We start from the raw sequence: 26,202 nt of genomic DNA, 5'->3' as shown, positions 1-26,202 counted from the left end.
AGTAGGTTGGTACCCACGGCCTCCCTTTCTCTGCTAAGGGGCTGGGAGAATGGGGTACGAGGGTGGGACTGGGAGGAGAGGCGGAGGGGGCTGCGATCAGGCTGCAAATTGAACTTTTAAAATTCTTTACAGGTCTAACAGGGAAAGCAAAGGGACTATGGTACTCACCGTAAACTCCTCCAGTCACATCATGTAGCTTTTAGTAGTAATGTTTAAAGCCACGGGTCTTGTCTGGTTTTCTCGCTTCATCTCCAGACACCCTTCATTTTGGATAAATAAGCACTAGAGATCACACTCTGCACCAAATTCCTTCCAGCCTCTTATTTGCCTCTTTAGCTTTCACTTACATTTTAAGCTTTGGATCCCATGTATGTCATTATGTCCCCTAGAACGTATATTTTGAAATTTTTGTGTGTGCTCTGCCTGTATGAATGGCTGTGCACAGAGCACATGCCTGGTACATTTATTAGCTAGAAGAGAGCACTGTATCGCTGAACTGGAGGTACAGATGGTTGTGAGCTGCCACGTGGTGCTGGGAATCAAACCTGGGTCCTCTGAAAGAGCAGCCGGGCACTCAGCCATCTCTCCAGACCCCAGACTAACAAACTAAAGACAGCTAAAAACCAAAAGCAGCCTCCAAAGTGCTGGGATTAAAGGCAGTGCCATTACACCCAGCTGCCTTGCCTTTTTTAAATGAGAAGCTTGTTTGGTTTTGAAGGAATCTGTTTTTAAAGTAAAAATATCAAAAAGATAAAGCTAACGACTTTATTGGTTAGAGTGCAGATGGGACCCAAACAAATTATTATTTCATATGCAGATTTTATTCATGCTACTGGATAGAGACAAAAATAGTATTATATTTCGTAGGTTTAATGTTGACATAAAGAGCTGATTTTGTATGGTGACATCAATCAATCTGAACTATAAAGCGGTAAGTGTGTAATGGATTTGGGGCAACACTGCACCATCCACTATTTTCCTAAGTAGATAACTAATAAACTCTAAAACATCATACAGTACTGTTCTAACTTATTTTGATTACTTTTATAATTTCTAAAATGTACAATTAAAAATCTTTTTTGCCTTTCAACATCTTATAGTCACGATATTATAAAATAATTTCACATACACATTCTTATTGTAATGTCAAGATATAACAAATTATGCAAATTTTACAAAGTGATGTATTTATTGGATACAAGAACAGAGAAAATTAGTTTTTAAAAAAAGCTCACAAATTGTTAAGTATATTGTGATATTTACATAATATTATTTTATAATAAGAAAAGTCAATGAGCCATAGCTTAATTCATCTGCCTATAATGACTTTAAAGTATCCAAGCAAATAAATAGATAATGCAGTGGTTTCATTTACATAAAGTTGAAGATCAAAACTAAACAAAGCAAAACTGTATTAAAGAAAAAAAAAGGAACTAATTAGGCATGTTTCTTCTTGGGGGAAGAATAAATGCTAAAAGGCGAGAATGTCTGTGGTGTTCTATCCTCCACTTCAGAGACTCACGTTGCTCAGTATTTGGTACCCACGGACACTGCACTGCACAGAGGAGGTGAGAAGGTGGACGCATACAGCCGTTGCAGGACTTCATCTTGGTTAGAGCACGGAGGAACGTAGCCGGGTGGAAGAATGGTGCTTGCAGAGATTTGTAGGAATGCTACACTCTGAAAAGAGCATCTGACTGCCACAGGAAGGCAGGCTCTCGTGGAGAAGTTGAAGGAACAGGAGGGGAAAGAAACAAGATAGCAGAATGAAGCAGACGATCAGAGTTGAAGGAAACTGGCCACAGGTTTGCCTGGACACTAGCCCTTGACAAGTTGACTACCACCTAAATCACACCAGAGGGGAGTGAGCATCACTACCCTTGACAAGTGGGAGCGAAAGGTGGGCATGGTGGAGCACGCCTTTAGTCCCAGCACTTGGGAGGCAGAGGCAGGTGGATCTCTGTGAGTTTGTAGCCAGCCTGGTCTATAGAATGCGTTGCAGGAGAGCCAGGGCTACATAGTGAGGGGAGCTGAGGGATGATGGGGAACCCAAGGCCACACGAAGACATGAGATAACCATTTAGATGCCAAGAGAATGGATGATGACAAGTAAAGCAGGCAGACAGCATTCTCTTTCCACTGCTGGGTTTCCAAAAACTATCCCTCAGGACCTACGTGCACTCTAGAACCCTGATTATAGCGTATTTTCCTTTTGCTAGCTCATTTATTTATTTAGAGACAATCTCACTATTGTAGCACAGGCTAGTCTCAAGATCACAATCCTCCTGCCTCAGCTTCCCAGGTGTTGAGAAACCACAGGTCAGTGCCACCACACCTTATTCCCCTTTCTGTTAAATTCTATCCTACTTGGCTGTATCACTTGCTTTCCACTCATTTACTTTGCAGTAATTATTTTGTGTTATATGTTGTTTAGACTTCATGTATTCTTCCATTAGTTGCCGAGTATGAAAATCAAGACTCAACATTACCCCACTATTTTTAATTGTGCATCATCACACACACAAACACACACACACACACACACACACACACACACACACACACACACACACAGTAACATTCAAATAATTTTCTTTTCTCTCCTTTTTATGGATAATTTTCTAAGTGGCCCTATTTTCTGGTGTGTAAGAGAACCCCAACTTTAACTATTCCAGTTAAAACATATAGTTTGGAATATACTTGATGTGTAATACTAGCCTCTTCCAACGCACACCTTGTACAGCAGACTAGGGGCTGCAAACTCTGTATTTTAACTGGAAAAGTTAAAGTTGGGGGTCATCTTATATGCCAGAAAATACATCTATCTACTACTGAAACAAATATTCTGAAATGACAGTATGTATACACAAATTCTCACGGAGCTTTGAGCCTCTGTTAACATAAACTGCTTCAGTTTTTTCTTATCTTTTTCATTTCTCTCTTTAAAACTAGTATCTCATGTATCCCAGGTTGGCCTCAAACTATGCAGCTAGACATGACCTTTAATTCCTGCCCCACCTTCCTAGGTACTAAGAATGGATCCCAGGATTTTGTGCATGCTAGGCAAGTGCCATACAGGCACATTCCCTATCTCCATTACAGGCTTTAGAACTGCATTTTAGAAGCTAAGCCAGAGAGCTGATATTAACATGTAATTGGTTTAATTTAAAGCTTGTAGAACAAAATGCTTCTTGCCCATTAAAACTACTAATTTTTTTTCATCATTTCAACTTTTAATACTATTTCTCTAGAAGCAGAATGTCATTAGCAAAAGCAAGTTCTGAGAGGAACGCCATCTTGTGGTGGAGAGTGGCCCGCTGCACTTCAGTTAGGGACTCTAATCCAGAAAGTAAATACTCAGGAAACACACAAACAAATCATATTAAAATCACTGTTGCTACACATTAATGGCAATGAAGCATCTGCATCAATTTGTGTGGATTTAGGTGCCCAAAATGTTCATTAAAAGTGAGACAAATAGGAACAGATTACAAACAATACGAAAGAGCTGCTGTCTGTAACTGAAGTTTTATTAAAGCATCAGACACACTACTTACTATCTTGGATCACCTTCCTCTTGAAGTAGGTGACTTTATTTCTGTGTCTACTACTCCACAGTTCTGTCGACTGCTATAGCCTAGAGTCAAATGTCGGTTCACCTGGTGTTCAGACATCACCAGCCTAACTACAGACATCCTAAAAGCAGTGCATGACCCGCCAACCCTCTAACTGGCCAGTGTGGGATACATGGCCAGCAACTATGTCCAAATGGAGTTTGAAAGGGGTTAAAAAGGATGACTCTGATCCAAATGAGCTTACTACTTCCTCTCCATCAGTTAACCATGCTGAGCTGCAAATTGTCCAATAAACAGTAAACAGCTATAGCTGCGGGCATAACTGGGCTTAAATATTTTTAAATCCCACACTAAATACCAGATACTTTGTTCTGCTTGGAAGTGGGGGGGGGGGGGTCATACGCCCATGAGCAGAGAATAAAGTGTGACAGCACAAGGTTCCAGGTACCGTGCTGGCACCTGTCTCTCCTGGAGGACTTGCAGTACCAGTCACTCTCAGAGATCAGGACACACTTCTCCACCAGATGCACACATAAACGTTTACACAAAACAAAATACTATTGTAGTCCGAATCAATATTTGATATTTATTATTGCTTCTTACCAGGAAAAATACTCTACTCAGACTTCCGTATGAAGCGATCTTGGATCAGCTTTTCCACATGACTCTTCAGGACGTTCAGGTCGGCTGCACAGACCTGGTAATCCGTCTTCTCCTGCTGCTTCATTCGATCCAACAACGCCGCGTGAGGAGGCGGCAGCGCATTGTATGAGCCTAGTAAGTAGAGCTGGCTTGACGACGTCTGCTTGAGTTCCTTAATCTTCAGCGCCTGCATGATAGCAGGGGCGAACTTGGAGTAGTGAGCGGTAGATGAAATGATCACTGGGCAGGATTTGTCCTGCATCCTGTCTGCGACCACCTTGGCCACAGCAGTATGTGGATCCAAAATGTACCCTGCCGTGTTGTAGGTGCTGCTGATGGCGGCGAGGCACTCTCCCTCGGAACACCAGTCGGCAACGAAGTCCTGCTGCAGCTTCTGTACGAGCATCTTCTCTATCTGGAAGTGAAGCTGGCTCTCTAGCTGGTTAAACAAACTGGCCATCAGCTGTCCGTCTTTGTTAGCCATCAAGTATAAATGTCGCTCCAGGTTTGCAGATTTGAGAATGTCTATTGATGGTGAAAAGGTCCGTGCTAACTTCCTGTCCCTTAAATCATAATGCCCAGTGTTTATGAAGTCAGTCAAAACGTGGTTCTGATTAGAGGCGCAGATAAACTTTCGGATGGGGATCCCCATCATCTTGGCGTAGACTGCCGCCAGTATGTTGCCAAAGTTTCCTGTGGGGATACAGACATCGACCGGGCTTCCAAAAGAAATGAAGCCTTGGTTCACGAGATCAAGGTACGCAGAGGAATGATAAACCACCTGGGGAAGCAGCCGGGCCCAATTTATAGAATTAGCTGAGCTTAAGATTGTCCCGTATTCCACAGTCAGAAAGCCAGTAAAGTCAGAATCATTGAATATTTTCTTAATAGCTGTCTGGCAGAAGTCAAAATCTGACCTGACACCTATCGCCCATCCATTTTCTCTCTGACCGCCAACTATCTGTGCTTTCTGAAAATCACTAACTCCATTCTCTGGGAAAAAGGTGGCCACAGCTATTCTTTGCTTGTCATTTTTATTAAGATGGTTAAACCCATTTAAGACTGCACTCCCCGTGTCTCCTGAAGTAGCTACAAGTATCATATAATTACAACTTGGTGGGATACAGTAGGCAAAAATATGCGGCATGAGCTGTAAAGACAAATCTTTAAAGGACCCCGTTGGCCCGTAGAACAACTCCAGGATGAACTGATTGCCGGAAAGGTGCCTGACGGGGGCAATTTTGGAGCAGGCAAAGTTGTCCGCATAAGCAGTTTCAATCATCTCTCCCAGTTTGGCGGCAGGGATGTCCGCAGGGTGAATACACCTTTCCAGAAGAACCTGTGCTCTCTCTATGTAGCTGGCCGACAGCAGGCTCCTCCACTCCCCGCAGCTTAGCTTGGGAAACTCCTTCTCAGGAACAAAGAGGCCACCGTCGGAGGCCAAGCCCTCAATCACAGCTTCAGTGAAGAATTTTGGTGGAAGCTTCTTGTCTTGGTCTTTAGGGCAAACGTGCCTTGTTGAAATGAATGTCTCTGAATCCACATCTTGGTATCTCTTCAGCACATCAAGCACTTTGTCGGCCACCTCCTCAGCGGAGGCGCCACTCTCACAAAGGACCCGGGCATCGTACCACTTCTTGTAGTACAGTCTTCTGTGCGTCAGTAGGTCTCTCATAGACACTCCAGAGTTCTGGCCAACAATCCCATCAATTTTCATTGACTTCAGACGACTAATTATATCTACGAGAGGCACATCCAGGTATACAACAATTCCGTTTTTCTTCAGATGCCACATGGCAGCATCATACATGGGATTGGACCCACTGAGGGAAATCACACTTCCAGATGCAGTCAAGTTTAACACGGCTTTTCCTTCCTCTTCTAAAAACCGCTCATTCCCAACATTCTGCAGTTTTTCAGAAGCGCTCATATTCCAGGCTTTCTCAAGGATGTCAGCATCCACATCGATGACACAACAGCCTAGTTTGTGGCCTATTATTCTGCCTACTGTTGTTTTCCCAGCCCCCGGAGGCCCCATCAGGATAATGTTTTTGTCTCCGACAAGAGAGTGGGTTGAGTGCCATGACTTTCCTGATTCTGCACGTGCAGAGACTCGTGGAAGCAAGAGCTGCGTGTGAGTCCGCACTGTAACCAGTGCACTAGTAACACACTTCCGCGTTATCTGTTTCAGATGTTGACATCTGGTCAAGCTCAGCATTTCTTTTCACTTTTCCGCCCAAGCCAACCTTAGAGTTGGCGTTAGTCCTTTTCAAGACATAAAAATTTTAAAAAGACATTTGGTTACTTACTTCAACAAACGGCTAAAATCCTGATAGAACGGAATATATACAGGCACTCAATATACAGATGTTCAAATTATTTCAAATTGATGGGACATTTAAAAAGTATTATAACAGACACACTGAACACTATTGTTCTTAATAAACTATTATAATTATGACAATATTAATTACACAAATCAGTGAGCTTCACTGTGCTATTTCCATCATGCTTTTAGTAAGATCTGATTACCCTTTCTCCAAGCCTTCCCTCCCCCTCCCACCCTCTCATCCTCCATCCCCTCCCTCCCATCCCCTCCTCTCCTATCCCCTCCCTCCCATCCCCTCCTCTCCTATCCCCTCCCTCCCATCCCTTCCTCTCCTATCCCCTCCCTCCCATCCCCTCCTCTCCTATCCCCTCCCTCCCATCCCCTCCTGTCCTATCCCCTCCCTCCCATCCCCTCCTCTCCTATCCCCTCCCTCCCATCCCCTCCTCTCCTATCCCCTCCCTCCCATCCCCTCCTGTCCTATCCCCTCCCTCCCATCCCCTCCTCTCCTATCCCCTCCCTCCCATCCCTTCCTCTCCTATCCCCTCCCTCCCATCCCCTCCTCTCCTATCCCCTCCCTCCCATCCCCTCCTGTCCTATCCCCTCCCTCCCATCCCCTCCTCTCCTATCCCCTCCCTCCCATCCCTTCCTCTCCTATCCCCTCCCTCCCATCCCCTCCTCTCCTATCCCCTCCCTCCCATCCCCTCCTCTCCTATCCCCTCCCTCCCATCCCCTCCTGTCCTATCCCCTCCCTCCCATCCCCTCCTCTCCTACCCTCTCCCTCCCATCCCCTCCTCTCCTACCCTCTCCCTCCCATCCCCTCCTCTCCTATCCCCTCCCTCCCATCCCCTCCTCTCCTATCCCCTCCCTCCCATCCCCTCCTCTCCTATCCCCTCCCTCCCATCCCCTCCTCTCCTATCCCCTCCCTCCCATCCCCTCCTCTCCTACCCTCTCCCTCCCATCCCCTCCTCTCCTATCCTCTCCCTCCCATCCCCTCCTCTCCTATCCCCTCCCTCCCATCCCCTCCTGTCCTATCCCCTCCCTCCCATCCCCTCCTCTCCTATCCCCTCCCTCCCATCCCCTCCTCTCCTATCCCCTCCCTCCCATCCCCTCCTCTCCTATCCCCTCCCTCCCATCCCCTCCTGTCCTATCCCCTCCCTCCCATCCCCTCCTCTCCTACCCCCTCCCTCCCATCCCCTCCTCTCCTATCCCCTCCCTCCCATCCCCTCCTCTCCTATCCCCTCCCTCCCATCCCCTCCTCTCCTATCCCCTCCCTCCCATCCCCTCCTCTCCTATCCCCTCCCTCCCATCCCCTCCCTCCCATCCCCTCCTCTCCTATCCCCTCCCTCCCATCCCCTCCTCTCCTATCCCCTCCCTCCCAGTTCCTCTTCTATTATCATGTCTATTTAGTTGTTTAAGAAAAAACACCCAGTATTTGTTGATATCTTTTGAAATTTCAAGATACAATAAAATGAAACTTTTAGAAAGGTGTATGCCTCTGAACATTACAAAGAGCAAATATTAACAGTAGATATATTATTCAGAAAGTGCCATATCACAGAGTCTTTTTAAAAACACAGTAAGTCCTCTCAGCATCTCTTCCTTGTAGAAAACACTGTAGACAATACTGGTTCACGATCTGTTGGCTTATAAGACATACAGAGAATATATGGAGTTGTAGTAATAATTACTTGCAATTCATAAAAGTTGAGCCATGGTCTTAATATTCAATTTATCTTTATGATCATGTTGATAGACTATCACTACTTATTAATTTCTCATAAAATTCACAACAGGAAACTAAATGAGCATACTTGCTTATAAGATTCATAAGCAACTTTCTAAACAGCAAGTCAAAGTGTGCCTTTCCTTTCCTATTGCCCTTTAACCTGCACACGCTGAGGGTCATGTTTACAAATTTTCATATCAATGCCTTTAAAAGGCCACAATGGAATGGATAATGTGTCAAAAATTAACAAAGACTAATCCCTGAGGTCTCACTTTTGTTCATGCTCCTACAGCATCAGTAGTGGTAGGACTTCAATTCTAGACTTCCAAGTAGTCAAGAAACATGAAGATAACGATGAAAGAAAACTTTTTTAGCACCTAGAGATGATCTACAATTTTCCATATTGATCCAGCCCATCTTTGGAAACGTACTCATTCTTAAAACAAAACGTGCCACATATCAAATATTTTCTTATAATAAAATTCAACTTAATAAGTTGCTCTCTGATAGAACCAATATGCAATGAACCATAAAATTAAGTGGTATATTTAGTTATTAAAAACCTCTAAGAGTATATTGCTATTGATACTATTTAAACTGTTTTGTTAATTTTACTGTAAAATCTTTAGACAATTTTTGAAAAAATTACCTCTGAATCTTACTTACAAGTACTTTGAGCTGTCAAGAGAAAAAACTCATTTCCTTATTTGGCTTTGTTTGGTGACATGCTTGACTCCACATGAAATAACAGGGACCACTGATGAAGAGTCTATTGAGTCTGAACCAAAGTCAATCTTTGCAAAAAGTAGGGTCTACAATGAAAAAGAACTTCAAATTAATCATAACTCCTACAGTATCATAAAATTTCATACATAAATATTTCAAAATGGCACTTGAAATTTGTGAATGACAAGAAAATTTATACTTTTATGTTTCAAAAAATCTGTTAATGAATAATTAAGACATTGGGCTTTTTTTCTTGCAACATTTATTGTATAAATAGCAAAGGACTTTACTAACTGTAGTGAAGGTGTTTTACTTTTGTTTAACAAAAGACAACATCACCAGGGCTGACGACGTGGCTCAGAGGTTAAGAGCACTTCTTTTCACAGAGAACCAGGATTTGATTTCTAGCACCCACACAGTACCTCACAACCATGTATAAACTCTAGTTTCAGGGGATCTGATACCCTCTTCTAACCTCAATAGGTACCAGACAGGCACATGATGTGTGGCTATACATATGAGCAAAACACTCACACATATACAAGAAATTTAAATTTTAAAAAGGCCACATAACTAAATAGTTGCAAGTATAAACTCTTTCACAATGCCATCTGATTTTAATTATTGAACTGTATGTTTTAATTATGATGGGCAGATCAGTAAACTAAAAGCTATGAAGTCAGTACCTAAATGGTTGTTTCAGATTTTTGTATCCATCTAAATCACTATGAGAGCCTGGAAGCACCCTCCACCTACACCTCTGTCTTAGCTACTGACATAGGTATGTGATAGATTTCAAGTGTATATTCTGGTAAGAAGCACAAAAATATTAATATTACTCATTGTAAGTCAGTGACAAGTATCAAAAGATCTCTAAACTGAACAGAATTATCCTGGGACAAGACTAAGGATATTATTTATAAGTTTTCAGAGAAATCAGTAGTGCTGACCCCAAGTTACAAACAATTTTGCTGTGCAGTCTGATACACTCTCTGGAGTAAAGCAAATCTCAGAGAAAATTGTAACTTAAATCACTCTGCAATTCACACAACTTTACCCTGGTACTGTGTGCAAGCAATAACCACATTTAAGGACTCCGTGCAAAACAACATAATTAATTTTCTGTTTACACACAGGCATAGGAATACTTTTAGGTACACGCATGCATGAAACAACTCGTATCACACACACACACACACACACACACACACACAGAGTGTATCACCTTAGTAGCTGGCTTATTTTTGTTGTTTTCATAGACAATGAATCTTTCATGTTTGATTCAACTTTAATTGGTTGCTTAATATCCATTCCATAAGGAGCAGTCAGTGGAAAAGCAAACACTATGTATATTAATTTTCCTTATATTCTCCAGTCTTCCTTGGGCTTACCTCCCCCATGTTTTCCATTTAAATGTTATCTTATTTCCTCTTTCCAAATGACATTGGAAGGGACAGTGTGAAAACAAGACTATAAGGGTGTTCAAATTTTAAGTTCTGCATCAGTCATTTCACAGTAAACATTCCGTTATACTAGCAAAAGCCAGGCAAAGGCTGTGACAAGAGATGAACAGTACCTTTCTAGAGAAAAATCCTGTTTTAAAATACACACTAAGTTTTGTCTTGTAATATTCAGCCATAAACATAATTTTGGAGCCTCTTGGCCCAGGTCTTAGTTAAGCTAATTAAAAGACAAAGGAAGATGGAATGATTCGCCACTGCTGAACATTTCCCTGCAAACTTCAGGCCTTCCTTACAGTTGCTTCTCACTCATGGAGTTAGGCTCTCTAACACCCTCACTGTCCCTGGGCTGGTGAGCACAGCCCCTACTCACTCCTAGGCAAAATGCTGGGTTGGGTTCCTTGTGACCTTTAGTTACAATACTTTTTTCCAATGAATGAATATATTACCCTTGCTCTCTATGAGTATCTGTCCAAAGACATTATGTACACTTAATCACTATGAACCAAGCCAGCAGCACTCTAACTCACACCTGAACGGAGCACAGCTTAACATATGTGTTCTCTGTAGAACACACCAGTCTCTTCATACTTGGGACTACGGCAGACGCTCAGTTTAGAAGCCAGATTAAGCGGCCACTGAAACCATAAGTATGCAAACCATGTGGCACTTAACAATGTAAAAAGGGCATCTGTAAGTGAAACCCCAAACAAGACAGCAAACACCGTATTTGACTGCAGCTGAGAATATACAGGAATCAAACTTCAAAACGTTCACTGCCCACGTCCATGAGGGACTAAAAATGTGCGGACAAGTATTGATTTGGGGGAGTAAACTTGAGCAAATAAGACATTAACATATAGAATCCTTAAGTAATGTGGGTTAACTTTATGTCACTTCCCTTTATTAAAAGCTGCATTCCTACATCTTATCTCCTGTATCAAGCCCTTTTGATCAGTGCATGCCTAAGGGTGTCAATGTGGCTCCCATAGCCTAGCATACACAAGTTCCTGGGTTCAGTCTCAAGGTGAGGAAGGTATATGCCTTGGCTAATGACTATCAAGTTGGCTAATACTGTTGCCTTCTGTGAATTCATACTTCAAACTTTAGCATGCACAGGAACAGATTTGAAAGGAAGATTTTTCTCTATAATTGTTAAGCAAAAAGAAGCAGAGCCACCATTTTTTCATAAGCAAAAATGGGTATCTTATCCACACCTAAATCTATATAAAATGTTTAAAAAAGAAAAGAAAAACAAAAACAAAAACCTCAATTCCGGGGCTGGAGAGACGACTGGGCAATTAAGAGCTGGTGGTTCTTCCAGAAGAGCCTGGTTCAATTCCCAGCACCCACATAGCAACTCACAACTGTTTGTAACTCCAGTTCCAAGGGCTTTGGCATCCTTACACAGACACGTACATGCAAGGAAAACACCAATGCACACAAAAATAAATAATTAAAAAAAAAAGAAAAAAACAAAACCAAATCTGCTGTAAAACAGGAGAATCACCCCTCCCCGCCAAAATGGTCATTCCTCTGAACTGCGGGCTGCCCAGAAAAAATAAATAAATTCTATCAAGCTGAAAAGCAGAAAATTAAATTTCCTTTTTATTCTTATTGAATAAAATTTAGCGAGAGCCTCAAATTACGATTTGCATTGAGCGAAGGCTTCCAAGTAGAAACTGAAAAGTTCACTAAGCAACCGGGCCATTTAACCCATCCACCAGGCAGTGAGAACCTGGTGGACAACGACCAAGTGGACACAGAGCCATGGATTTTCCTTCTCAAATCACAGGGCCAGCGTGGGTGACTGGGATCAAGGCTTCTAAATGAGCGTGCAGCCACGAGTGTATAAGCATGAACGTTAAAGCAAATGGCTCAAAACGGAATAAAAGCACTTCTCGGAGACAAAAAATAAAAAAAAAAAGAAAAGAAAAAAGAAAAAAAATGCCAAAAAGCAGTCAGAGGCTGAAACCTGGGCAAAATATGAGGCCCACTTCCAAAGGCTGGTCCTCCAGGCGCGGGCTAGCACTCGCGCACGCGCCCTGGCAACGTAGCGGAGCGCAAGGCGCGCCGCGGGGACCCGTGCGACAGGTGAATGGCGACGCGGGGCCCGCTGGGGCGCGATGGGAGGAGGGATGCGAGGGCAACAACCCGCGCTTGCCTTCCCCTCCTCCTCCATTAACTCACCAAGAAAACCACCCAGAGAAGACCAGGGAGAGGAAGGAGAAAGGGAAGCGGCTTCGGCACCGCCAAGGTAGCCTCAGCCGGCACGCCCTCCCCAGAGCCGCCGCCTTTGCGCCTGCGCCGACTGCGCCGTGCCGCTAGGCCGGACACGTGACCTCTACACCCCGCCCATTGCCTCGCGGCTCCTCCCCTTCCCCCGCGGCCGTTCGCTCCGCCCCCACGGGGGGCGCGGCCTGCTTGTTGGTTACAATTGTGTGACGCCTGCGCATCAGCCTCACTCCCAGTTACAGAATTATTCTTTTCAGATTCACCGAGGAACAAAAGGAGAATGTTGGGAACCGGGGACACTGTTCTCATGCCGTCTTTCCCAAAGACGCAGGAACGCCTTTATCTTTACGAATTGCTCAGGCAGGAGGAGTTACAAAAAGGAACCAGAGAGAACCAGCCTGCCACTGTCCTGTTTCCTAGCAACGGTTGCCACAGCAACCACGTGGTCAACAACGCTAAGCAGCCCCAAGAGGAACAGGATTTTTTTCTCCTGAAAGAGGGCTGCTACTAACGAGTCAAGGGAGATTATATGAAAGAAAGATTTTAGTTCCTTAATAAGTAAGCAAGAAAAGGAAAGTCGGTGAGAGGAGTAGACAGTGGGATAGTGAGCCAAAAGTTGAGTGGTTGTTAAGGAATTCTTTGGTGGCCATGAATCCACCCTGCACTTCTGAGAGTATTTATAACCTCATCCCCAGTGACTTGAAGGAGCCGCCCCAGCCTCCTAGGTATGTGGGTAAGCAAAAGCGATGAGTTCAGCCCAGAGGAAGGATGGATGGTGACACGTTTTAAGGACTTACCGGGCTTGTGTAACATAGGATTTTTTAAAGTTAAAATCTATTTTGCTTTAATGAAGTAACTTTGGGTGGCAACTTCTTCGGAACAGGTGGACAAATCTATTTAAGAGTTTCATAATTCACTTAAAAGGTGAGCTAGGGCTGTGTCATTTTATGGTCATAGCCCCCCCCCGCCTCTAATATGTAATTAATTATTGATCCAGTTGTAGGCAGTGTGGTGTATAATGTGAGATTTCATGTCTTTGAAAAGAGAAAAACCAGTTTTATCGGTCCGTTTTAGGGAATTTGATGTTTAATTTTAGGGACTCGATGTTGTATTTGACTTCGTGATCTCTTCTTCTGTACTCTTTTGCCTCCCGTAATTGTCTAAAGGAATTTCTTATTTGTTTCTAGGCCTCGGTATTTCAATTGGTTAAACGAAGTAGGTGGAGTAGAGCTGTTTTCCAATATTTTTTTCAGATCTATGGTTTAGTGGAAGGGACATGGTTGGATGGATAGAGATGCCAAAATATAAAATTGAGGGGGAAATCTAAGATTTTATTGATTTATTTTGTGTATATGAGTACTCTATCGGCATGTACACCTGCACACCAGAAGAGGGCATTAGAGGGTATAGATGGTTGGGAGCCACAGTGTGGTTGCTGGGAATTGAACTCAGGACCTCTGGACGAGTAGACAGTCCTCTTAACCTCTGAGCCATCTCACCAGCCCCGGGAAAATATTTATGTATTTGTTAGACCCCAGAAAATCTCCAAATCTCCAAAAGAAAACCAGAAAATAAATGTCCCAGATACTCTGCCATGTAGGTGTTTCTCAAATTCTATTGAAATCTGACGGGAGAAGAGGGCAGTCTCATTCCTCCTAGGAGTTTGTGGTTTCTGCTATTTCCCCTTGCCTTTTGACTTAGGAAAGTGACAGCCACTTTAAAAACAAAAACACAAAAACAGCCCACAGATGCACACACATGTTGCAGTACCCAGAAAGCTGAGGCGGGAATCTGAGTTCAAAGCTAGCCAGGGCCTATAAAGACAGACCCTGTCTCTAGAATCAAACAACCAAGGGGGGGGAAAGCCAACAACTGTGAGCTAAAAATCAAGATGTACCAGTTGTTATTTTGGGGATGTGGCATCAATTTCCATTTGTTTTCTGATTTATAAAATTCATCTCTAAGGGTCCCTCTAAATGTAATGTTCAACTTTTTATTAGTTGGGGTGGTCGCTGCAAAGTGTAGCTCCTTCCATTTTAAGCCTGAGTGAGTAGTAGCTCATACCCCAGCAATTGTGATACTGTACTTCCCTTGCTCATCAACTAGGTCAGGAAGGAACGTAAATGCTGACACAATGTGGAGTTCATAATGCTCACGTTACTTATGCCTGAGTCAACTTTTGGTCCAAATTTCCTATATACTGCACACGATAAACTTCCACCTCTCTGTGACACACTGAAGGTAACTGCCTTCTATGGAATACTGAGTTTGGATGTTAAGATATGTTATTAGTTCAGCATTCTGGTAATTGGTAAAGAGCTTTAATGCACCTGGAAATTTTATTTTTTAAGAATTCACTTGGCCCCTCTTCTGTGTAACATGTTCTTGCACATGCTAAAGTGACAGCACAAATTCCTTGGTTTTATTCTGAAGAAAAAGTGCAAAAAGGACTTAGAATGAGAAGGGATAAGAGGCATGCCCAAAAAAGCTGTGTTAGGGGAAGTCAGTTTCCCTGTCAATGACAATGATGACAAGAGGGTTTTGACAAGATGCCACACATGCAAATTACTGGTTTGTTTTTATTTTTTTTAAAAGCATGATGAAACATTTCATCATTTTTCTTTCCCACACTGCGAACTTGTTGTCCTCAGTCTTCTGACGAATAGACTTAATCACACACACACAAAAATATTTAAATGTGCAGGTCCTGTTTGCATCACTGAATTATCCTGGGGAGCTTGACATAGCTTTGAAGCACTGACAAGACTGATCACTGCATTGTGTTGTCCCACACCTCAGAGGAAATGCTCTTCATGTTGACTAGAAATAGAAACAGTAAGGTGGTATTGATTCAGCACCAAGTAATATATGATTTGAAACCCTAGGGAAAGTTTCAAATAAATGATATATTTCGAAATATCAGTTTTTCCCTTTCTGCCACATCAGTGAAGAGGACATGATATGCAAACAGGGCTCTGACAGCAAGGAAAACTGCAGCTGTCCTGTCCCTCCAAGTCACTGCCCCTCGGCCACATTTCTGTAGCTAACACGCAATAGGAACTGTTGGCTGCTGCCTCGCTGGCGTTCTACTTACAAACCACTGGGGAAAGAGAGCGTGCCAACGCTGCCAGTGAAAATTAGCTGCCAAGGAAATTTGTAGATAAGTGAACTTGTCCACAACATTATTCAATTACAGAACAAGGTTCCCCATCCAATGCAAACAACTCAGAAGTTATTTTAAGATGTTAGGAACTTATGTCAGTCTATGAGAGTCACCAGAATTTAACATTTGAGGGCATAAGACTGTGTTTTTATTTGACCCCAGGGCTTAGGAAAAACAAAGTGTTAAATTGACTTAGTGTAAAAAGTTAGCTCAATATACATGCCTACTAAAAAGAAGAAACCCAGAAACAGTTGCAACCGGTACTACCTGAAGAATCATGTCTAACTTAGTGACACCTCTGACATTTCAGGCACTGTCCTATGGCCTTACGATCATTATTCATCCCCATGGAAGTTCAATAGATGATTAGTATTGCTTTAATTTTATGGGAGAGAAAACTCAGGTCCAGAAAGTTGAGGCAGGCAGGAAGGACAAGGGCTGAGACTGACACCGGTCCTGACAGCGAGGTAAAAAACAGTATCAGCTTGCAACTGCCCGAATAATGAAAAGAAAGGAGAGGCACGCCTTTGCTTCAGTAGAATGTTCACCTTTGGTTCATGATAACTTACTATGCGCCGGATACTGTTCAGTATTCATACACTGTTCTCTTCCACTGCAATGAGATATGCTATGGCGAGAATGCCAGAGGAAAAAGAAAATGGTGACAGGAAAGTAATAGGGCATTACAAATGAACAGGGAATGTGTGCTTGGAAGTCCTGAATCTGTCTCACTCACATTTGAATTACAGCTACGAGAAAGCAGTCAGTCGTCCACAGAGGGAGAAATGTGATTCCAAGTCAGAGCATCATGGTCAGAAGTTAAGTCGTAGTTGAGCAGAAATGCGATGCTCTCTGTAGGGAGCCATACCTTTTCATGGTTCTTGGGTAGGGAACACATTGTGGGATGAGATCAGGGGTCAGCATCAGTGTCACATGGAATGTGCCATGTTTTGTTGGCCTGTTACTCAAGTGCCAGCGTAACTTAATGAAAGCAGCTTGAATGAAAGTGTTGTTCTCTGGTTTAATTGGGTAGATGTTTCTGGTATTTAGGTCAACACTGTCCAGTAGAAATGAAATACAATAAAAATGTTCTAAGACATTTTTCAAAGAAAAAAGAGGACAACAGCAAAATTAACAGTGATATGTGTTGCCTAACCCAATGTATCTATCCTGCCATCACTTATGTGGCACTAGCCCCAATGTCCACAAGTATTGAACAACAGAAATCTAGATAAATATATTGACTGCATTGAAACTTACTATATTATTTTTCTCAGTAACTCATGAAAGATCATAATTATACTCAATGGCATACCTCTGCATTACTGGTTACAAATTAAGCCGGGCGGTGGTCGTGCACGCCTTTAATCCCAGCACTTGGGAGGCAGAGGCAGGCAGATTGCTGTGAGTTCAAGGCCATCCTGGTCTACAAAGTGAGTCCAGGATAATCAAGGACACACAGAGAAACCCTGTCTCGAAAAACAAAACAAAACAAAACAAAAACAAAAACAAAAACCATCACCAACAACAAATTAAGTACAGAGCATCACTGTGACAACTAACCAGTTTTGAAAAACTAATTACTTTATATAGTAAAGAGGATGAATTGAAAATAAATCATTATTTCAATGTCTTAGAGTGAATTTATGCAGTCTCTAAGTAAATGTAAAAATTTCCTCAAGAAAGGCCGGACATGGTGGCGCACACCTTTACTCCCAGCACTTGGGAGGCAGAGGCAGGTGGATCTCTATTAGTTCAAGGCCAGCCTAGTCTACAAAGTGAGTGCAGGAAAACCAGGGCTACATAGAAAAACCCTGTCTCGAACACAAAAACAAAAAACAAAAAACAAAAATCTCGAGAAATAATTTGGAGGACTTTCTGACATGTTTCAAGCTCCAGGGTCAATATTAATCTAAAATTGGAATCACACAAACATGAGCTCAGACACAGAACAGTTTCTCAGGCATCTCATTCAATAAAAGGAAATTTTGAGGTTCTTCCAAATTATCAGCACTTTTGAACAAGATTGCTTCTCTGTGTATCCTTTTGAAACATTATAAGATGGATTACTATGTTGTGGTTATTGGCAATAAAATAGTTATAGTATGTTAGTTGAAGATGACAATTTTAGATTCAGAATAAGTTATCCCTAAGCCCAGTTTAAAATAAGTAAAAGACCAAATAAGTTATCTGATGATAACTTTATAGTATCTTTATAGTAAAGCCACACAAATTCAAAATGTAGCTACTTAAAAGAATATGTTTTGAGCCAGACTCAGTGGCACAAGCCTGTAATCCCAACAGTGGGGGAGGCAGAAGCAGGTGGATCACTGTGAGTTCAAGGCCCGCCTAGTCTACAAAGTGAGTCCTGGACAGCAAATGCTACATAGAGAAACCCTGTCTAGAAAAAAAAATTTTTTTAAATGGTTTGTATACACTCACATGAAAAGGAATTATACTTAAATAAAGTTGTGTGTGTATATATATATATATATATATATATATATATATATATATATATATGTACAAATATCCATGCAGTAAGAAGTAATGTCAAAGAGGCCATAAAAAGGGGTAAGAGGGGCTATAAGGGATGGTTAGGAGGGAGGAAAGGAAAGGGGAAATTATGTAATTATAAATTTCAAAAAATAAAAGATAATTAAATATGTATATAAGCAAAGTTAAGAATTTTGATGACAGTGCACTGGAAAGAAGAAAATAATAAAAAAAGATAAGTTAAAGTTGTATTCATAAAGATAAGCACAAACTGAATTTAAACTGGAAAACTGATTGGAGAAATGAAGGGAACAGAGATTATTAATCATTTGTAATTAATTTGGGACAAAAATTGTTGCATATAGAATAAAATATCAGAGTTTTATGTAACCAATGAGTATGTTTTCGATTCATATGTTCATGAAAAGTATTGAATCACAAATTTCCAAACTGAAAAGGAGGTGGCTATAGTCATATCCTATTTCACATCAAAGGAAATTATGTTATTGGTCGTGACACCTTCTCTGCCAACTTCAACAGAAGTTTTAAGACACAAGTTTGGCTTGAAAATTGCTTCCTGAAGTTGTCTTATGATTCATTCATTTCCGTAATGTTCCCAGCTACTGAGTTCATTAGGGCCTTGAGGAAAAGCCCTAAAGCATAGAAACAGTTGGTCTGTGCATACACAGCTGCGTATCCACATGCTCAGAGAATACAAACTGATAAACGTAGGATAACTGCAGTGGGGGAGAGGTATGTGGTCAGAGTGGATCTATTCAAGTATAAGATTGTCAAAAAATTAAAACCCAATTAGGAACAGATCAGAAAAAAAACCATATTACCCCAAATTCTATGTCCCTAAGATTAAGTTATATATTTTGATGTATTTCCATCTGTAATCTGAATAGATATTATACATATAATTTTAAAAAGATCAGCATCAGGTCCTGAGACCTAACGCTATTGAGTATTCTAAAAAAAAAAAAAAAGACACCAGGAAAAATTATAGAGAAGGAAGGTTTTCAAACACTGGACAGTGGACAGCACAGAAGAGCCCTTCCTGAGAGAGGGAGAAAGGAATGAAGCTGGCCTGCAGTTGCCCTAACAGACACTCTAGGGACAATTCCTGGCCAAAGCCCAGAGAAAGGAAACAAAGCCCTGGATTATCTGAGAATTAAGGTAGTTTGGAGCTGGAGCGACAAATCAGATAGCTTTCACAGACCGGTGCACCAGAGAAGAGGGAACTGGCCAAAGTTGGGGAGAAACCTACAGGAGATTTTCTCTAACTCCTTGATTGATAGTGCACATGAGTGATGAAATACAACACCATGAAAATGACCCTCAGCAAGCAGCAGTGGCATAAAGTCCATCCGCTCACCAGCCAGAGTGGCGAAAGTCTCCTCCTCCACAGAGCACATTACCACAGGAGCAGGGCAGAATCAGAGACAAAGCTCTCAAGCTGAGGATCTACCATCTAGCCTTAAAATAACCGCTTTTCCCGACTATGACAACTGCATTCCAGAATCAAACTAATGAAATGATGAAACAATTTTTTTAAAAGATAAAGTTAAAAAAAAAATAAGACAAAAGCCAGGAATTAACACTCTAAAATTCTCAGTTCTTGGCACCAAGACAAAATAACAGAAATGAACAGACATGCAAAGAAACAAGGATATAAGATATAACCAAAAGAAAAGCTGCCAGTCTAAACAGCTAGAGATGGCGTCCAGCAATTACTAGACAGATTTATTTATTATGTAAACAGTGCTCTAGCTGCATGTACATCTGCAGGCCAGAAGAGGGCATCAGATCAGATTATAGGTGGTTGTGAGCCACCATGTGGCTGCTGGGAATTATACTCAGGACCTCTGGAAGAGCAGTTAGTGCTCTTAACCTCTGAGCCATCTCTCCAGCCCTAGACAGAGGCATTTAAAGCAGCTATCTTAAATATCATGTTCAAAGAGGTAGAGGGATATAATACTAAGATATGGAGAGAAATGAAAGCGGGAGAGAAGATACAAGCCTAACTTCTAGATGTAAAGAAGATCGTGTCCAAACTGAGAGCAGCACACTGGGTAGGGTTGGCAACAGCAAAGGCGCCGATGAAGAAAACCGGCGAATCCCAAGACACAGCAACGCAAAATGAGCTACGGGGATAAAGACCAGAAAAGAGAACGCAGCATTGTCAAGCTAGGGACAGAAAGTAAGCCTGGTGGTGCACTCCTGTGATCCTGAGGAGCCATTCTTTCTTCCTGTAGTCTCAGGGATCAAAAACAGGTCATCAGACTTCCTGACAAAACCCACTGAGCCATCTCACCAGCCAACAGATATACTCCAAAACACACATTAAAATTAAGCGACACAAACATTTTTTAAAAAGTGATTTGTGCTTGTCTAAAGTGTCTATGTAGTTTATGAGGAAATCCCTTTAAAAATAAAGATGCAAAGTAGAAAAGCAGGTTGATTTGGTGATGTCACTAGCATAGGCAGGCACTCCTTCCCTTACCGCCCCATATGTGTCCTCCTCAAAGCTATGTGCTGGGGAGAAGAGGGTGACCTGTCCCTGAGACAGGAGTCTGGCTGTGCTCTGTCCATGCTGCAGCCTCTCTGGTATACACCAAAGTGCCAGCTTGTGTTTTTAAGGATTGAAGTCATATGATGTATATTCTCCGATGATTGGAAATAAATTACAAATCAGTAAAAAGATAATTGGGAAGCCTGAATCCATGAAAACTAAGAAAACTTCTAAATGAAGACAATATAAAGGGTATTTAGGGTTGCAAAAAAATGAAAGATGTCCTATCTTCTCTGCCACACCCACTGGAAACAGTGTTGCTCAATGTAGCCCTGGCCATTCTGAAACTCACTCTGCTGACCAGGCTGGCCCCAACTCACAGATCTACCTGCTTCTGCCTCCCAAGTGCTGGATTAAGGGCATGTGCCACCAAGCCTGATGAAAGATGCAGCCAAGGCAGTGCTTAGAGGAAAAGTTATAGCTTGAAACACTCAGAAGACCTTAAAAGTTTAAAACCAAATATATTTATAAGTATACCTTAAGAAACTTTAAAAGCCAATTATACCTAAAGAAAGGGGAATAAACACTAAAGAACAGTGAAGAAAACATTAAAAATGAAACATGAGGGACCATGAGAGAAAAACAATAAAATTTGGCTTCATTGAGAAGATGATTAAACTACTAGTAAGACTAGCTAGCTGGGGCTTGGGGGTGGGAAGACACACATCACTAAGATGAGCAGTGAGAGAAGAGACAACCCAATCGATGCTAGTGGCAGTCAGAGGATAATACACACATCTCTAAGATGAACAGTGAGAGAAGAGACATCCCAATCGATGCTAGTGACAGAGGATAATACGGAGGTAAGTGGATACCTGTGCCCTGGCACCTCTCTCAACCTGGAGTTCGCAAACACAGTGAATGGAGTCAGAGCAATAAGTCTTATGCCCATTCTCCATTATCAATTCAGACGTACATACATCAGAAACATATGCTTTAAGTATTTTTGTACTAGAAATAGAAATGCTACAATTTAAAATTGTTTAATTCCAGGTATACATCGGTGTTTACATCATCCGTGAAAGATGACCTGAAGAAATTCAAAACTGCAATGAAAACGATGGGGCCTGCAAAGGTTGAAGTGCCTTCCCCAAAGGATTTTCTGAAGAAGCATTCCAAGGAAAAACCGCTACCACCTAGTAGGTTCAATCACTTACTGTTTTAAATATTAGAATTGTTGACAGGTGACTTAGCTACCGTTTTATTGCCAATGATAGCCACTTTACCTCATAGTGAGTGGGGCTTGGGAGACTAGGAGAAAGTGGAGATAGAAATAGAGAAAGGTAGTGGCAGGTGACAATTCACCTCCAAACAGATGGCGTGGGGCAAGCATCTTGTGCTGCTCCTTGCTCTACCCAAAGAGGCCCCACCTCTAACACCGCATGCTTCAGCATCTTGCCCCCTGCCTTGTATCTTTAATTCTCGGCATTTGTGTTTGATTGATGGGCGAGGTCACCCCCTCAACTTGACCGCAGTCTCTTTTCTAAAAGATGAAAATTACAATGGCTACTATCAGTTGTTGAACCAATATCTGACTTGAACTAGGGACCAGTCTAATGACTTCTTTTTCTCTCTAAAATACCTTTAAAAACTTACCCTCAAATAACATTCACATTGTAAGGTACTGAATCTATGGATTCAATAGGTGAATTCTGGAAGAACATTAGTCTGTTCCAAGATGTTAACCCAACCCATAGACTTTTAACTGTGTGTGTGTGTGTGTGTGTGTGTGTGTGTATTTTCCTGAAAATAGAAGTACTATAATCCCAGATCTTAGCACAACTGACTCCATGATGGGAATAGCATTCGGGCTGTAAAACTCAGCACGCAGAGAGTGCCACCTGCCAAAACTAAAACAAAGGCCCAATCCATCAAAGCCTACAGTTCTGGGAAAGTCTCTAAATGTACTAACCTTCCTTCTTTTTGGCTTCTGGAGTTCTGCTTCTGGCTAACTGTTCTTGTTAACTGAAGTATGTCAGCCCAGAACAGAATTTTTGCAATTAAAAGCTCACCCCAAGAAAGGCTCAACATTACCCTGGGATCCCAAACAAGTGTTATCTCCCGCCAGCTAATAAAGACGTTCTATTGGCTAAACTATGTCAAAGTAGTCTTCTCCGGTCAGTGCCCTACAACATAAGTTAGCAAACAGAGTCAGCTAGTGCAGACGTGAATAAAGTCAGACCATAGTGATTATGGTCCACTTAAGGTTGGAGCAAGGCCTCGACAAAAAGTAATTGTCTTAGTTCTTAGAAAGAAACTAATTATTTTACATTCTAGAGTAGGCAAGTTGTGTCAGTGTGGCTATCTGAAGATGCTGGCTGGAGTTGCTGACCTTAAAAGGTTGTGTTAGATAAAACCATTTCATCTGCTACCGTGAAGAGTGTGTGGAAGAGAGATAAAAGGGAAAGCCTGGTGGCTGCTGCCTTAGGCTGGTGAAGCACACTAGGAAGGAAGGACTGGGACATCTGGGTCATCGTGGTAACCTGCTACTGCTTAAACTGCACATTGAGTACACAGCAGGCATTCGAAATAATAACAGTGTCTGTGAAAACATCCTCAGATCACTGGGTTTCCAATCCAAAGTTTTATTAATTTACTTGATGGCTTTGTTAAATTTTCTCTTGAAAAACATAATGCTGGACAATACTGATTGTATGTTAAAAATTTCTGCGGTGTTTATATAAGCTTATTTTAAGTGGTAATACTGAATATGTGTTGTTGTAGTCTTTATACTATCCATCAAAAATGTAGTAGTCTGCTATCATTATAGGTCCCTTACTTGACCTTTCTATACTGTTTTCAACATCAAAGTGATCATATGCACTTAACTTGACATTTTGGTTATTTATACTTTTGTATTTAAGTACTTTTTAGAGGTATGGCTGACAAATGACAGGCAATACATAACTAATATACACAAACCAATAAATGTGTGGATATATATATATAGTTGTTTTGCCTTAAGTATTTGCATATGTTGCTAATGAAACCTCAATACCACTGGTAAATATCTGGATGTCTCAAGCAGTGCTGAGTAGCAATGTTTATTTTTGAACATTAACAATGAAATGTTATGTTTAACAGAAACAAAGTTTAATAGGGATGTTCCCAGGAAGCCCGCAGTGCCCTTGAGGACCGATCATCCAATTATGGGAATACAGAGTGGAAAAAACTTCATAAACACAAACGCAGCTGACGTCATCATGGGCGTGGCCAGAAAGCCCAAGCCGATTTATGTTGATAAAAGAACTGGAGATAAGCATGATCTGGAAACGTCAGGACTGCTGCCCAAGTACATCAATAAAAAGGTAGCCCTGATTGTCAGCTGAGATTCCAGTGGGCTGCAGAGGGCTCCTCATCATAGTCTGTATGGGACAGGCACACAAGACGTTCGCTTCCACTGCTCTGTGCTCGGTGTGTGGTTCACATTACAAGCACGACTTCGGTCTTCCCCAATCCTAGTTATTAGTGTATTTAATAACTATATCAGACAGTCTCTGAAAAATTCTAGTTATTGGTGGGGTAAAAACGTCACCGAAGGCATCACTACTATAAACCTGGAGGAACCGACCTTGCAGGAGGTCTTGATGAAGCTTCAGCGCCCCCATTACCCCCTCTCCCCATCACTCTTTCTAAAGCAACTCGTGTTACTATGTTGGTAAAAACAAGCTTATTTGATTTGAGTTTGGGTAAAGCATTAAAAGCACTATAAAGGGATCAATTATTTGATCAGTGATTTCCACCTGAAAGGATGTTCATCAGGGAGGGATGGGATTTTATTTGCTAGACGTCAGGTTTAATTGTTTTCTGGGTTTTTTTTTTTTTTTTACTTTTATGTTAAAAGCTTACAAAGAAAAATATACAAATCCTACCGTATTTTATAAAAGTGAGTGGGAACACATACTAAAATGGGCTGCAAAGTCCTAAATATTAATAACAAATAATAGTAAGTGGCGGCCAGAAATAGAAAAGGAACAGAAGAAAGAAAGAAAGAAAGAAAGAAAGAAAGAAAAGAAAAGAAAGAAAGAAGAAAGAAAGAAGAGCCTGAGGAATAGAGGAAAAAAGAAAAAGGGGAAAAGGAAAGGGAAGGAGAAGAGAGGGGAAAAGGAGGGCAGGGAAGGGGAGGGGAGAGGAGGGGAGGGCTGGGGAGATCAGACTGCAGTAGTGAGGAAGGAGTCTAGATAGTCCAGTGAGGATCTGCATATACCACCCATGGGTGCAGAAAATGAGAACAGCCTCCAGGCTGGCTTCAGAGCATGGCACTAGTTCTCTGGGAAATTTCTCCCATCCAGCAGGCTAAGGTCACCCCTAAAAGAACTCAGGTGTCATCTGGTTGTCAGCCACATGCTGAAAGCATTATTAATGCTTCTCAGGATACTTCTTCCACGGTCCTTCTTGCATCACTGGGATGAGTGGGCTCCTGGCTCCTTCAAGCCACTTCCACCCCACTATGGATCTGTTGTTGCATAAAAAAAATCCCTTCTCTCCTTTGGTGGTTATGACAGCAACTGCGGTACACGCTGCCTCTCCCCTGGGCTGTCTCTGTTTATGCTGCCCATGTCAATGCATTTTCTTTCTGAACAGGAAAAAAGTTGAAGTATCCATTACAGAAACAGAAGAGAGGAGACTAACGAACTGCCTGTGTGTGTTTATCAAGCCGCAAGAGCAGCGCACAGTCTTCTTGGTGTTGCTCTTCGTAGACTTACTTAGTCAACTTTTCATTACTCAGGGTTAAGTCTTTAAAAGCAAGCTATGATTTGTAAAGAAGGTAGGCGGCATCTATTGCTGCGATAGAAATCACAACCAAAACCAACAGAGGGAGGATATGGTTTATTTAATGTCACAGTTTATAGTCCATTATGGAAGGAACTTAGAGCAGGAACTCAACACAGGAACCTGGAGACAGGAGCTGATGCAGAGGCCACGGAGGGATGCTACTCACTGGCTTGCTCTCCATGGTTTGTTCAATATGCTTTCTTATAAAAACTCAGGACCACCAGCCCAGGGATGGCACCACCCACCATGACCTGGACCCTCCCACATCAACCATTAACCAAGAGAATGGCCCTACAGACTTGTTTAGATAAAGACATTTTCTCAGTTGAGGTTCCCTCCTCCCAGATGACCCTAGCTTACGTCAAGTCAACAACAACAACAAAATAAAACCAGAACAACAGCAACAACAAAAATACTAACCAGCACCAGATGGTGAAGGGAATACAATTTGGAGAAAACCAAGTAGACTACTTCTCCCTCCCCTGCCCCCCTCCTTTTT

The 26,202-nt window shown here is 42.0% G+C and overlaps 2 protein-coding genes across 7 annotated transcripts in view; one reads left to right on the top strand and one right to left on the bottom strand.

Moving 5' to 3' along the window:
* Positions 1 to 799: 799 nt before the first annotated feature.
* Positions 800 to 13,063, bottom strand: THNSL1 (threonine synthase like 1). 4 transcript variants are annotated; one of them, XM_084781622.1, is made up of 4 exons: positions 12,957 to 13,063; positions 8,939 to 9,084; positions 4,179 to 6,482; positions 800 to 1,715 (listed from the first exon to the last, which is right to left on the bottom strand). In XM_084781622.1, exon 3 carries the CDS (start codon positions 6,433 to 6,435, stop codon positions 4,192 to 4,194), a length of 2,244 nt encoding a protein of 747 aa, XP_084637748.1. In that variant the 5' UTR covers positions 6,436 to 6,482; positions 8,939 to 9,084; positions 12,957 to 13,063; the 3' UTR covers positions 800 to 1,715; positions 4,179 to 4,191. The 4 variants fall into 4 exon arrangements, with proteins under 4 accessions (XP_084637748.1, XP_084637747.1, XP_084637749.1 ...); XM_084781621.1 differs by lacking the exon at positions 12,957 to 13,063 and adding an exon at positions 12,649 to 12,899; XM_084781623.1 differs by lacking the exon at positions 12,957 to 13,063 and adding an exon at positions 11,727 to 12,483.
* ENKUR (enkurin, TRPC channel interacting protein) overlaps positions 12,586 to 26,202 on the top strand; it is a 24,619-nt gene continuing 11,002 nt past the window's right edge. Inside the window, exons 1-3 of one of the 3 annotated variants that reach the window (XM_084781625.1) lie at positions 12,586 to 12,715; positions 21,921 to 22,066; positions 24,012 to 24,235. In XM_084781625.1, coding sequence (XP_084637751.1) covers positions 12,597 to 12,715; positions 21,921 to 22,066; positions 24,012 to 24,235 — 489 coding nt within the window. In that variant the 5' untranslated portion in view covers positions 12,586 to 12,596. Of the gene's footprint in view, positions 12,716 to 13,144; positions 13,419 to 13,452; positions 13,618 to 21,920; positions 22,067 to 24,011; positions 24,236 to 26,202 lie in introns of those variants that run through there. The other 2 variants (XM_084781626.1, XM_084781627.1) reach the window with 2 other exon arrangements.

The sequence above is a fragment of the Acomys minous genome (assembly GCF_964271855.1).
Source record: "Acomys minous genome assembly, chromosome: 5".
Classification (NCBI taxonomy): Eukaryota; Metazoa; Chordata; class Mammalia; order Rodentia; family Muridae; genus Acomys; species Acomys minous.
The sequence above is the reverse complement of the archived record's forward strand: the minus strand, read 5'-3'. Positions and strand labels throughout refer to the sequence as shown.

Coding starts and splice junctions, on each gene's coding strand:
- THNSL1 (XM_084781622.1), bottom strand. CDS start 6,435: ATGCTGAGCTTGACCAGATGTCAACATCTGAAACAGATAACGCGGAAG.